The 15,063-nt window shown below is 42.5% G+C and overlaps 1 protein-coding gene across 1 annotated transcript in view; it reads right to left on the bottom strand.

Moving 5' to 3' along the window:
* ST6GALNAC5 (ST6 N-acetylgalactosaminide alpha-2,6-sialyltransferase 5) overlaps positions 1-15,063 on the bottom strand; it is a 220,137-nt gene that overhangs the window by 12,418 nt on the left and 192,656 nt on the right. The window contains exons 3-4 of the mRNA XM_069594914.1: positions 12,965-13,374; positions 3,775-3,882 (exon numbers count right to left, since the gene is read on the bottom strand). Of these exons, the coding sequence (XP_069451015.1) occupies positions 3,775-3,882; positions 12,965-13,374 (518 nt within the window). The remainder of the gene's footprint in view (positions 1-3,774; positions 3,883-12,964; positions 13,375-15,063) is intronic.

Below are 15,063 nucleotides of genomic sequence, written 5' to 3'. Positions count from 1 at the left end.
CTTTAGAAGTGTGTGAGGGCCTTCCCTGGTGGCTCATTGGTAAAGAACCCACCTGCAACGCAACAGACATGGGTTTGATCCCTGGGTCTGAAGATCCCCTGGAGAAGGAAATGGCAACCCACTCCAGTATTCTTGCTTGGAAAATCCCATGGACAGAGGAGCCTGGCTGGCTACAGTCCATGGGGTCGTAAAGAGTCGGGCACAACTGAACATGCTTGCAATGTCTTCCCTTTCCAGGAGCCAGGTCCTTCCCACTGACTGATTAGCACTCACTGAACAGCTTCTTAAAATGTACTCATGGGCATCCACAAGTGCAGATGAGCGAATCCTTTCACTTGGTAGATTTATCCATGCTTAGCATACACCAAGGCTGTGCCATGCCTTTCTCATCTATTATCTCATGGGATTATCACATAAACCCTGGAGGTAAGTACTACTGCTGCCATCATTCAGACATAGAAACTAAGGCTTGAGGTAGACAGTCAAAGTAACTTGCCCAAAGTAACGAAGGCTCAGTGAGGCTCAATAACTTTCTCAAGGTCACATAGCTTCTGAGAGGCAGAAATGGCTTATGTTCACCATTAAATACCCTTTTACTACAGCATGAGAGACAATGGGCAGGGCCATTATCCACTCGGTATGTATGAAGCATCTTCTATAGGCCAGGATGGTACCTATCTACTGTCCTGTGTACCACGTCTCCAACAGTGATCTCAACACACAAAAGTCTCTGCCCTCTAGGTGTTTATATTCTGGTGGGCTCAACCAGCATAGGTCTGCTATCTCACCTTTCCTGTGATATTTTACTTTTGTAAGTCCTAGAACTCATGATACACATACTCTGTTAGCCTTAGAGTTCTTAGCTTCTTTCAAAATCAGGACAAAATGGGGACTGGTCAGGCCAGTAGCAGGATTAGCTTATAAGTTGCATTTTCATTCTTTGGTGGCAGATGTTGTTTGCAAGAGACATTTAACTACAAGTGGCTCTGCTGTGTTAGATTTCCTGGCAAATGAGGCTTATTGTAACCCTTTAGAAAGCAAGAGCTGTGGCCTATTCTTTGAACACCCTCAAAATTCCTTGTACCTTTCTGGGAAACTCCTGAGTCCTTAAGATAATATTAATAATTATTAATAGTTTGTATCTCTTATAGTATAATGTATTAATAACATGAATGATATTAATAATCTTCCCTGTGTTAGGCACTGTGTCAGACATTCTACATCCATGATCTCATTTAATCCTCACCATGACCCATTCACTTATTATTGTTTTCTCATCCTCATCTTGCAGATGAGCCTCCACCATTTGGGACGTGGGTGCCTGGTGGTCCAACCCAGGTGTCCAGGGCATGAAGAGGAAAGGAACTTGGGATTAGTCTGTGCTGCTCCTGGTCTTTCCCTTCTTTTCCTTTCTAAACAGGCATTGGGACTGAAGAGGATGCTATCTCCAGCCTAACCCTCTGCACCAGAAGACACCCAGCAGACCTCTCCACTTTCCCCAGAAGGACACTCGGGGTAGGGATCCTCCTGAAGAATTTTTGCCAAAAGCATCTTGTGAGAATACCTATGGTACCTCTGGGATGGTGACTGAGGGACAGAAATTCTGAGCGGGTGGCAATTCCATCCGGTGCATGGGCAGTATCTGGACTTCCTTACTAGTGTCATTCCAGAAATTGCTTCCATCCCACGAGCACTAGGTTGTGATGAACTAACTCTGAGTACGAGAAATGACAAGTTAACTTACCTTTCATTTGTTTTCCATAATAAATGGAATATTTCCTTGAACACTTTAAGTCATTAACATTTCAATTTATTTATACTCTTTCTTTCTGACATCTTAATGGCAATATTACATAATTATATCTGCCATCTAACCATCAGCTTTGATGGCTCTTGGCATGCCCAAAGGGGCTGCTGCCACTGCCTTTGCTGGCCTGTTGGTTTGAGGAGGCAGTTTGGTTTTTTTTGACACCATCCAACCTAACTTTCTGCATGGAGGTCGTTAAAGGGGGAAACAAAGCCAGTGCATGAAGTGGTGAGGAACTGCGTGAGGGTCCACGCTCACTCTGGTCATGTACTAGGCACTGCTCCAAGCACTTATGTGTATTCGCTTATTTAATTCACCCACCACCATATGTGCATGCATGTGTGCTAAGTCTCTTCAGTCGTGTCTGACTCTTTGCAACCCTATGGATTATAGCCCGCCAGGCTCCTCTGTCCAGTATTCCTGCTCACTCCAGTATTCTTGTCTGGGATTCTTCAGGCAAGAATACCGGAGTGGGCTGCCATGCCCTCCTCCAGGAGATCTTCTCAACAAACCTATGAGGCAGCATCTATTACTATCATCACATCCACTTCTAATGGCAAGGAAGCTGAGATACAGAGAGATTGAGTGCCCTGCTCGAGGTCACACTAGGTTAGTAAGTGGCGGGGCTGGGCTTTGAACCTGTGCCATCTGAGTACAGACTCCATATCCTTCCTTACTACATTAGGTCTTCCCTGGGGATTCGTGAGTCCAAGATTTCACAGGCCTGTTCTATCCATGTCTTTCCTTCCCTGTGACCTGACTGTCACATATACATTAGTACTGCTGCTATGTTGTCTTTGGGTTAAAAAGGATGGGAGGGAAGTGGCAAAGTGGTAATGGCGTGATGTCTACTTCATCATGCTTAATCATCCATGCATCTAACCTCCCGATTGTAGATTTTATCTAAAGATCCATGGCCTTCGAGAAGCTGTTAGGTTTAAAACACATGAAGGTATGCAGGCATGCCTGCTCAATTGCTAGGTCATGTCTGATCTGTGACCCTGGATTGTAACCTGCCAGGTTCCTCTGTCCACGGGATTATCCAGGCAAGACTACCAGAGTGGGTTGCTCGGTCCTCCTCCAGGGGATCTTCCTGACCCAGGGATAGAACCTGTGTCTCCTGTGTCTCGTGCATTGCATATTCTTTACCACTGAGCCACCAGCCCCACATGAAGATATCAGTGAGTATAAATTTTAATGGACAAGTTGGGAATGCCCTCCTACCCTAGGTTTTACCATCTGAAGATCAGAACTGAGTCCATGGGCAGGGCAGCAGGCATGCCTGAGAACTAGGAAACTTTCTGAATTTATTGGCACCACTCCTCAAGATTACAGGTGGATTTTCAATCAGGCTTCCACAAATCAGGCCCCGAATGTCTCTCAGCGCATCTCTGAGTACATACCAAACTCTGTCTGGGCACATGCCAGGAGGTAACTTAAGGTAGCAACAGAGATGTATGCTTCCTTCAAAGCGATACATCAAAATAATTATGTCTGCGCTTTTGGTCTTAGAAGCACAAACTGAGGCTGCTGATGTGGAAAGGGAAAGAGACTCAGAGGAATATTTTAATTTTAGAAAACAGGCCTTACTGTCAAAGAAATTGCCCTCTTTAATTCATTAAAAATTACCACATTCCTTTCAAATGAGAATAAAACTAATATTTCTTAATGCCGTTCATCGTTAATATTATACCAATTATTGCATTACTTTTGGTTGATAAATATTCAGAGGATAAATGAAGCCCACAAGATGGATTAATTCTACAGCAGCACAAACAAAAAACTTTCAATATTTTATATCACATAATTAAATGCTGTTTGTTGTTTCTAGAACCAGGACTTGGGACATGTTAATTAATTGCTTTAAGAAGACAGTAAGACATGTCTTGTGGTTGATATTTGGAATCAGATATTTATAAACACTGCATAACACTGCTGATGAATTATGTGCGCAGAATAAATCCTACCTGCAGAAGTCTGGGGGCACCATGCCATAAACATTGATCCTGTCACAGAGTTCCAGGGCTATTGTCATTGTGAACCAGCCAGTGCTGAGCCAAGTGTTGGAGATCTTCCTGGAAGGAACAATAGTTTAGTCTGCAAGCTGGTAAAGTAATCATTATACCCCTTCCATCTTAAATCTTATCTGGAACAAGGATGACGATATACATACACACTCTCTCTCTCTCCATTTGATAAACAGCCAGAACTTTACCAGATAGCAATATGTTACCAATACCACCATATTCCATGATACAATGGTAAATGATGTCAATGTTCCATTATGGTGGGTTCTTAGGGGACTTCTACGTAGTCATGATCAATGTTTATGTGCAAGTTATTACCAATTTCTTTTTTAAAAATATTTATTTATCTATTTATTTTGCTGCATTAGATCTTACTTGTGGCATGAGGGCTTGGTTGCCCTATGGTTTGTGGGATCTTCATTTCACAGCCAGGGATAGGACCCATGTCCCCTGTATTGGAAGGTGGATTTTAACCACTGGACCACCTGGGAAGTCCCACCACTCAATTTTTTGTAAGACTACAATCCTCATGTGTCAAATCTTTTTTGGCTAGAATATTTGACTAGCTATAAATATTCTTTTTTCTCCAAGTAGGGTGGATAATGAAGAGATTATTAAAATGAATAAATACAGTTGTTTTTATCTACCAATTGATTGATTGATCAATCAAATAGTTGTAGGGTAGAAGCTTGCCTTTAACTAGACTATGACACCCAAATCTTGACTGAATGTCTTTCTTTAAAAGAAGTCCATTCATTTAGGAAGGGACTAATGATCAGAGGAAGAAGACACAGGAATGCTTATGTTTAATTATTTGCTTTATTTTCCATCAAAAGAGTCAGAGCCCTATGAAAATTTTTATTAGAAGAACCAAAAATTGACAGAATGTAAGGATTGCATTGGTGGGTTTCAACATTCATTCATTTACCCATTCAAACATCTGTGTTGAGCTCTAACCACATGCTGAGTCCAAGGGTAACTGTGGAGACATACCATCAAGGTCTCAGTTGACCTGTGAGGATGACTTGGTCCACCATGCCATGCTGCTGTGGATATTAATTTCAATTCTTTGGGGATTGCTGTTTTTATTTTTTTCCCCAGTGCTTATTGTAGGCCTCATTAGCCAGTTTTAAAACCTTATCCTCAAGGTCAGACTGCCTGACTTTGCCCAGCCATAGCACCATATGTGATATGAATAGTGGAGCTGCAGAAAAGCTTTTCTACTGGCACTGCGTAATACCCCTCTTTAAGGAGGAAGAGTTTTTGTTAAGCAGTTTGCATTATCTCCATTTCACATAAGGAATAACAATCAAAAAAGGTGTTTTAAGAAGTCTTTTGTTTTATCACATACTTGACAGGAATGGGTAATTTAGTCATTCCTGAGCTCATGGCTTCAGCTTTCTACTTCTTAATCCCTTTACTCATTTTTATTTTCCATCTATGGTATCCTGATCCAGTAATATCCCAGGAAGTACATTTAAAAGATTCTCAAGATGGAAATAACACAGATTTGTATCTTACTAGTTTCTATCATTTACCAGCTGAATGACCTGAGGCAGGTTACTACTATTCTTTGAGCCTTGATTTCTTATCCAGAAAGCAGGCATGGGAAGCTCTTTCTTCCTGAGCAACTTGTAATTTCAAAGACTAAGAGAGACAACATCATAAGAAGTACAAAGTCTGGTATGTTGATACGTCAAGATCCCTTCCTCCTCTCTTGATTGCTAGGTGGGAGCAAATGAAGTAAATAATTCAGCCATTACTCTCAGTGCTTATTAACACACACAAAGAAACTGATATCCTTCTAACATGGCTACTGGCTCTTATGTTGAATCCATCATCAGTAGTTAGGGAAGTAATCAGAAAATTCTGGGACCTCCAGTCTACACAGGTGTTAACGATCCCACTTCTTTCTCACCAGGACTGTGTATTCCTAAGGCCTTTGGGACTGAGGGGGTAGCAGAGCTGAATGGGGGAGAGGAAGGGAAGGCCGTGCCATGCCTCGTCTTCACCAAGGCTGTGACCTTGAGATGGCCAATTGTTCTAGACTTAAACTAGGTCAGTGAATAAGCAGGAGAATGTGGGGCCCAGGAAGAGAATGACAGCTTATTGATATCCACAGATTCCTGATCCAGGAATCACACCTGTGTCTCTATGATTTCAGGTTGTAGGAAACACCAAGAGGGCTTTTTCCCAGTGGCAGAAACTTCCCCACAATTTTGGCTTTCTTTTGTATGATGTAGTAGAAATCACAAGCCACAGTCTGAAATATAGGAAGATGGGACTCTACAGTAAAAGGTTTAATGGGTAAAAATGGGGAGAATACAAAATGGAGGACTAAAGAAACCAAGATGAAGATTTCTTTAAAGTGCCACTTAAAATTCCCCAGACCTGCAAAATAATAGCCTTTTGGAAAAGATCACATGCTACAGACATTCAGCTGCCCTGCACTGTCTGTCCAAAATGATTCAAACTCTTTTTCCAGCAAAGGAATATCTACTGTTTTTACACTTAATCAGCTGTAATGAAGGAATATGAAGAGCTGTCATGTGCTTATTAGGGAAAATGATCAGATATTCTTTTATATGATGAAGTAACACACGGAGCTGATAATTCTATAGTGCACACTAAATTACAATTAAAGGCCTTTCTGCTCCACCAGAATCTCATTTATAATCTCTATGGAAATATTCTTCCTGCAGTTATTTCATTTATGCTTCTTTTATCTAATTACTATAATATTGGTTCTGAATCATATTTTCCTAATGTACCCTTATTCAATTATAAAGTTATTTTCAAGTATAGTTACTTTCTAATATCAAAGAATACCGCTTGGCCATCTATGTCATTTGTCATGCTTCTTAATTGCAGATTGTTTCTGAGCCACTTTTTTCTTTACTTTTAAGTAGGGTGAAACTTCCATAAATCAGAATCTACTGAATTATCCCATTTCTTCAAAATATTAGCCTGAAATGAATGTCTGGATCATGAGATGTGCAAAATCAGATATTCCATACTAAGTGTATCTTTAATCCATCCTACTGTGTTAGGTTTCAAAAAAAGCATAATACAGGCAATACTGTTAGACACTAAATGTTTTGTGTTTTAGTTTACAGAAACAGTTTTGCCCTGAAGGGCTGTTTCTGACTTTGTTCTTTCAGCTTGGGGTATACTACAAATTAAGAATACGGACACATAAGAATATTGAGTCAGTACAAGATCAGCTTCTTTTATTTAAGTATACTTAAAAAAATTTATTTATTTTTTATTTATTTTAGGCTCTGAGGGTCTTTGTGGCTGCACAGGCTTTTCTCTAGTTGGAGAGAGCAGGGGCTACTCTCTAATTGTGGTGCTTGGGCTTCTCATTGCTATGACTTCTTTCGTTGCAGAGCATGTGCTCAGTTGTTGCGACCTGTGTGTGGGCTCAGTAGTTTCAGTTCCCAGGCTCTATAGCCCAGGCTCAGTAACTGTGGCACACAGGCTTAGTTGCTCTTCTTCCCAGATCAGGGATCAAACCTGTGTCTCCTGCGTTGGCAGGTGGATTCTTAACCACTGAGCCACCTGGAAAACCTTTCAGTTCAGTTCAGTTCAGTTCAGTTCAGTTGCTCAGTCATGTCCTACTCTTTGAAACCCCATGAATCACAGCACGCCAGGCCTCTCTGTCCATCACCAACTCCCGGAGTTCACTCAGACTCATGTCCATCGAGTCAGTGATGACATCCAGCCATCTCATCCTCGGTCGTCCCCTTCTCCTCCTGCCCCCAATCCCTCCCAGCATCAAAGTCTTTTCCAATGAGTCAACTCTTCGCATGAGGTGGCCAAAGTACTGGAGTTTCAGCTTTAGCATCAGTCCTTCCAAAGAAATCCCAGGGCTGATCTCCTTCAGAATGGACTGGTTGGATCTCCTCGCAGTCCAAGGGACTCTCAAGAGTCTTCTCCAACACCACAGTTCAAAAGCATCAGTTCTTCAGCACTCAGCTTTCTTCACAGTCCAACTCTCACATCCAGACATGACCACAGGAAAAACGATAGCCTTGACTAGACGGACCTTAGTCAGCAAAGCAATGTCTCTGCTTTTGAATACGCTATCTAGGTTGGTCATAACTTTTCTTCCAAGGAGTAAGCGTCTTTTAATTTCATGGCTGCAATCACCATCTGCAGTGATTTTGGAGCCCCCCAAAATAAAGTCTGACACTGTTTCCACTGTTTCTCCATCTATTTCCCATGGAGTGATGGGACCGGATGCCATGATCTTCGTTTTCTGAGTGTTGAGCTTTAAACCAACTTTGTCACTCTCCTCTTTTACTTTCATCAAGAGGCTTTTTAGTTCCTCTTCACTTTCTACCATAAGGGTGGTGTCATCTGCATATCTGAGGTGATTGATATTTCTCCCAGCAATCTTGATTCCAGCTTGTGTTTCTTCCAGTCCAGTGTTTCTCATGATGTACTCTGCATAGAAGTTAAATAAGCAGGGTGACAATATACAGCCTTGATGTACTCCTTTTCCTATTTGGAACCAGTCTGTTCCATGTCCAGTTTTAACTGTTGCTTCCTGACCTGCATACAGATTTCTCAAGAGGCAGGTCAGGTGGCCTGGTATTCCCATCTCTTTCAGAATTGTCCACAGTTTATCGTGAGCCACACAAGTCAAAGGCTTTGGCATAATCAATAAAGCAGAAATAGATGTTTTTCTGGAACTCTCTTGCTTTTTTGATGATCCAGCGGATGTTGGCAATTTGATCTCTGGTTCCTCTGCCTTTTCTAAAACCCTTACTTCTTGCATACTGCCAAAAAGGTTTTCACTGGTCAGAATTTAATGAATTTGGTGAGTGGGTTATGTCTTTATGTGAGATTGTTTCCTAGAGGTCTGAGGAGAATCAGGATGGAATGACTAATCTCGAAGTCATCAACTTAATCCCTTAAGAAGATCCAGCATATGTGCAGGCTAAGTTGCTTCAGTCACGTTTGACTATTTGCAACTCTATGGTCTACAGCCCACCAGGCTTTTCTGTCCATGAGATTCTCCAGGCAAGAATTCTGGAGTGGGTTGCCATGATCTCCTGCAGGGAATCCTCCGACCCAATCCTTCGACGCAGGATTGAACCCGTGTGTCTTGTGTGTCTCTTGTATGTCTCCAGCATTGGCAGGAAGGTTCTTTACCTCTAGCACCACGTGGGAAACCCCAAGAAGATCCAGAGCAATGCGTAATTATTTGATATAGCTACCACTGCAGCAGTGTTTCAGGAACACTTAAATCTAGCAAACAACCATTAAACTCAAAAGAGAAGTGTTTTCTATTGAAAAGAGTGTTTTTACTTATTTTGAATTTTCCAAACACAAAAATTGAAACTGTAAATAACTTCCTTCATTCTCCTTCTCTTATAAAATGCTCTTTTGGTTAAAGAACTCATACAAATGAGCAACAGTCTGTCTTATTTGTGGTTTTTAAAAGACAATGAATGACTGGATTTCGTGACAGTATGTGATGATGACAAGATCCCCTGTGTGATCTACTGACTGGGCTAACCATGGAATTAGTCACCTGGACCTCCATGGAAGGAGGCCACAGTGCCAGCAGCTGGATCCCACTCTTCTCATTCCATCAGAAATCATACTTACTCTTGCCTGACCAGCCCTCCAATGATCACAAAGATTTCCAGGATTTAAAAAGAAAGCTCTTCCCAACAAAGAATTTGGGGATAGTGAGCTCTGTTCTTTCTTTAAGACTGTTCTCCATAATGAGTTGCTTAAGCTAGCCCAAAGGATTTAGTACTCCCTATTCTTTATTTCTTGGGCTCCAAAATCACTGAGGGTGGTGAGTGCAGCCATGAAATTAGAAGACACTTGCTTCCTGGAAGGAAAGCTATGACAAACCTAGACAATGTATTAAAAATCAAAGACATCACTTTGCCAACAAAGGTCCATATAGTCAAAGCTATGGTTTTTCCAGTAGTCATATACGGATTTGAGAGTTGGACCATAAAAAAAGGACTGATGTTGAAGCTGAAACTCCAATACTTTGGCCACCTGATGCGAAGAGCTGACTCATTGGAAAAGACCCTGATGCTGGGCAAGATTGAAGGCAAAAGGAAAAGAGGGTGGCAGAGGATGAGATGGTTGGATAGCATCATTGACTCAATTTACATGAACTTGAGCAAACTCCGGGAGATAGTGGAGGACAGGGAAGCCTGGTGTGCTGCAGTCCATTGGGTCACAAACAGCTGAACATGACTTAATGACTGAACAACAACAAATTCTTTATTTACCAGAAATTGGCTCAAGAACGGTTTTTGTTAGGAAAGGGGTAAGTTATATCATTAAATGTGTATTAATTATAAAAGTACATTTTTAGAATTGAGGAAATGAGTAAAATTTAATCATTAGACCAGTCCTATGAAGCCTAGTCACTGTGTGCTTTTCACATGTGAAGTTACTAAAAGGTTAGCTATTTTGTCCTAGACTATGCAACTAGTGAGGGACAGAGTCAAAATTCCAACCCAGAGCTGTGTATTTGGACACCGCACTGTTCACTGTGTACACCGCATTATTCCTTTCGATACCTGTAACTGTCTTTTTCTTCACTGAGATTTAGCCGATTCCTCACCCTTTGTCTCTGCCTACTCTCCAGATGCCCACCATGCCACCTCACCACCAGCCCTCCTGCCCACAGTCACCGGGACTCTTCTCCAACCCCCTGCAAGTCTTCTCACTTCTCACCTTCTCATACCCATAAGGGCACTTTTCTCTCTGCTTCTCAGGTTCTTCTCTACCTGGATAAATACTTATTGACCTTGGCCTCTGCTTAAATACATCTTTGGGAGAAAATCTTTCCAGCAGATCCTCATCTTCTAGACCAGTGCTTTTCAAAAGATGTGGGCTTATAGTAAGAAATACATTTTACATCGTGATTGAGAGTATGTGCTCACACGTATTATACGTGGTTTTCACTTCATAGTTTTCTAAAGCACGTAATTTAGTGCTTTTTAGTATATTCACAGTTATGCCATCATCATCCCTATCTACTTCTAGAATGATTTTATCACATCAAAAAGACGTCTCTGTATATGTATATTTTTATGTGTAAAACGGAAACAAATTTTATTTCATGAAATAATACTTTTCCTTACTTACTGTGGGGAATGAATGCTGAAATTGTCTTTTATTACATCTATTCCATTCTTTCTATTATATTAAAAAAATCTTATAGTGACTCACTGCATGCATTTCGTGTTCCATCACGGATCTGTAACTAACAGTTTGGTAAGCCTTGCCCTAGACTACAGCCCATCTCCCGGTCCCACAGGTCAGAGGACCATTTTCTTCCCCTCACAAGACCTAGCACTTTGGCCACTACTTGGTGAATATCTGCCCACCCTAGAAGACTATATTCTTGGAGGGCAGGTTCTACCTCTGCCTTATTTTTGACTATATGTATTTCCCATATCAGGTGCAGTGAAATAGCAGGCACTAATAAATATCTGTTGACTGAATACATATTTGCCTTTGAAGAGAAAAACAACCCTATGTATTCTTTTTGGTTAGTGTTCACATGAGGAAATAAAATGCAAGAAACCTATTATCTTGCACTCACTACCAATGTAAGCCAGCAGCAGTGTCACCTCTTCTTCCAAAGAAGGGATATGGCCCTGAATTATCCACGTAAATACTCTCTTCACTTTGCCTATAAATTCAACTTAAACAGTCCAATCTCCAGGAGGACCCTACCCAGATGAACTCTGTCCACAGCATGAGCGGCAGGGCCATAACAAAAAGCCTTAAGCAAGAGCTTTTAGAAAGAATAAATAATTCCATTGGCAGCAACATGGGTGGACCTAGAGCTTGTCATATTAAGTAAAGTAAATCAGAGAAAGACAAATATCATATGATATCATTTTCATGTGGAATTTAAAAAAAAACTGTATGAATAAACTTATTTACAAAACAGAGACAGACTCACAGATTTAGAATAAAAACTACCAAAAGGTGTAGTGAGGGAAAGAGATAAATTAGGAGTTTGGAATTAACCACTCCTCTATATAAAACATATAAACAACAAGGACTTACACTACCGCACAGGGAACTATATTCAATATCTTGTAACAACCTATAACAGAAAAGAATCTGAGAAAGTTTATATTACACAGAAGTATAAAAATGGCAACCCACTCCAGTGTTCTTGCCTGGAGAATCCCAGGGACCGGGGAGCCTGGTGGGCTGCCGTCTATGGGGTTGCACAGAGTCGGACACGGCTGAAGCGACTTAGCAGCAGCAGCAGCAGCAACTGTGACAAGAAGGCAATGGCACCCCACTCCAGTACTCTTGCTTGGAAAATCCCATGGGTGGAGGAGCCTGGTGGGCTGCAGTCCATGGGGTCGCTAGGAGTCGGATATGACTGAGCAACTTCACTTTCACTTTTCACTTTCATGTACTGGGGAAGGAAATGGCAACCCACTCCAGTGTTCTTGCCTGGAGAATCCTGGGGATGGGGGAGCCTGGTGGGCTTCCATCTATGGGGTCGCACAGGGTCGGACACGACTGAAGCGACTTAGCAGCAGCAGCAGCATACATATAATATATATATAAAATTATATATAGTTCTCCATATATATATATACACACAAACATATAATACTCCATATACATACATATATATGTTCTCTCTCTCTCTATATATATATATACACATATATACACAAAACTGAATTGGGCTTCCCAGATGGCTCTGTGGTAAAAAATCTGCCTACCAAGGCAGGAGGCTTGAGAGCGTGGGTTCAATCCCTGGGTCAGGAAGATCCCCTGGAGTAGGAAATGGCTCCCCACTCCAGTATTCTCGCCTGGAAAATCCCATGGACAGTGGAACCTCAGTGCTACAGTCCCTGGGGTTGTGAAGAGTCAGACAGGAGTGAGGACACATATAACTGAATTGCTTTGCTATACACCTGAAACTACAACATTGTAAATGAAGTATACTTCAATTTAAAAAAAATGATTAAAAATTTAAAGAAAAAGAAGCTTATCTGACATTAGCATTTAAAAAAACAAGCTTCGCTCTTGGTGAGCTGGCCAGCCAGGGAGAGCGTTTGCTCGCCCTAGCCCGCCCGCGTGCCGCCTCTTGCCCTCGCCTCCGTACCTGTCTTTGCCGGTCTCGCGCTTGAAGAGCTCGTCGAACTGCAGCATCTTGCGGCGCGTGATCATGAAGGCCTTCAGCCGGGGCAGCACCTGGCTCAGCAGCTGCAGGTTGTTGTAGACCTGGCCCTTGCCGTCGCGACGCATGTAGCTGCTGGGGCCCCAGAAGATGAATACGGTGCCCTGGCTGACGTTGAGCAGGTCGTGGCGGTTGCGGAGGATCCGCTGAATGCTGGAATGCGCGATGACCCGCAGGCTGGTGCGGTTGCCCACGTCCCGCCCGTAGCCACGCGTGGGGGCGTCGTTCATGCGAATGACACATTCAGTCCCGTCAATCTGGGCGCCTTGCCTGCTTCGCAGCAGCTGCCCGGAGCTCGTCACCAGGGCGCAGTCCCTGCAGTGCATTTTCAGGGGCTGGAAGGAGAGGGAGGACTCCATCAGTGGGCAATGCTCTCGGCATCAGCAGGTCACTTCCCTGCATCTGAGGGCTGCCTCTCTGTTTTCTCCTCCCTCTTTTGCCAAAATATACCCCTGATGCTATTACCTCATCAGACTGGTGTCAGGGAGCACTGGACATCAGGAAAAGAGCCAGCAGTGACCTGTCAAACATGGGGGTCTGGGCTTCACTGATATTAACATATCAGACTGTCCTATCAATGTAACAAGCTTGCTGTGACTGCCATTTTACAGATAATGATACCCCAAGGCTCAGAGCCATTAAAAAAAAAATGCTCAGATACATAACTAGCAAGTAATGAAGTCATGCTTTCAAATTCAGGTCTTTCTGAATCCAAAGTTACCCCTAAGTTGAAGAAAAGACTATATACTACAATGTGCTCTGACACTGGTTTTGATGCTCTTGACTCACCTGATTGGAAGTTAAGCATATATCAGTGTTCTTGGATGCTGTACAAATATATTTCTCCTAAATAAGCATCGTCTAAAAATCATGGGAGAAAAGACATGCAAATTGTAACCCTTCAGATGCCATAATTTTGAAATGACAGTTAGGATTCTTTCTCCCATTTTAAAGGGAGAGAGTGAGAAACTGAGTTGGTCCACCTTCAGAAATGAGAGGAAAGCCTTAAGTTCATCGAGTGCACGCATGCCCTGTGGGAGCCCTGGGCCTGCAGTCACCACCAGGGCAACACCAAGGACAGGGCTCGCTTCAACACCCTGAACCCCTGATGTGTTTTCTGAACAGCAATGTTCCTCCATATTATACATTTCCCTGGTCATGTTTAACGAGAAATATCTCAGTTGCTGTTTGAAGATAATGTAATTAGGGCCTGAGGCCAAGGCCAACAAGTGCACAAGAAACTGATAGTCAAGACTGTTCTGAAGGACAGTTGCTCTATTATATTTTCCCCAGAGACTCTGTCCTCCTTCCCTGTTAACTTTGAACTGGACACACTCGGTCCATTCCTTGCACAGTCCCAGGAAATTGGTTCCAATTTTGTGCTGCATGTGTTCAGCAGTTGTATCTTTACTCTGGAAGTTTCTTGAGCCATGGCTCTGTCTTCAGAATCAGACAAAGAGCACCCAAGGGCGGCCACCTTCCCTCACTGCAGAGTGGCACAGGGCACCCAGACTCGGCCCTACCACCTGTTAGCTTTGGGACCTTGCCCTTTCGCTAACCTCCACAAGTCTCAGTTTTCTCATCTTTAACTGGGGATAATTGATGCACCATTCCACTTTGCTGGAACACATAGTATAAGCTTGAGTCATATGAAATTGCCAATATTTGACCTACAAAATTATTAATAGAAATTGCATGCAGTTCAACCCGGTCCTTACTATAGGACCAGGCACAGTGTCATTCATTAAGTGATGGCTGATTCAGGGATTATCAGGCGTAGTGGAGAGCAGAGTAGGTCCATACCAAGTCAGTATGTACTGATCACCCGGAGTCAATCATTGACACATGGGCTTATGAAATGGCAATTCTACCACTGCAAATTCTCATCATTCATTTGACATCAAATTACTCTCAGGTGAGGCTTCCCTGGTGGCTCAGACAGTAAAGAATCTGCCTGCAATGCAAGAGACCCAGGTTCAATCCCTGGGTTGGGAAGATCCCCTGGAGAAGGGAATGGCCACAGC

The sequence above is a fragment of the Ovis canadensis genome, chromosome 1 (genome assembly GCF_042477335.2).
Source record: "Ovis canadensis isolate MfBH-ARS-UI-01 breed Bighorn chromosome 1, ARS-UI_OviCan_v2, whole genome shotgun sequence".
NCBI lineage: Eukaryota > Metazoa > Chordata > Mammalia > Artiodactyla > Bovidae > Ovis > Ovis canadensis.
Note: the sequence above shows the minus strand (reverse complement) of the source record. Positions and strands in the feature narration are given on the sequence as shown.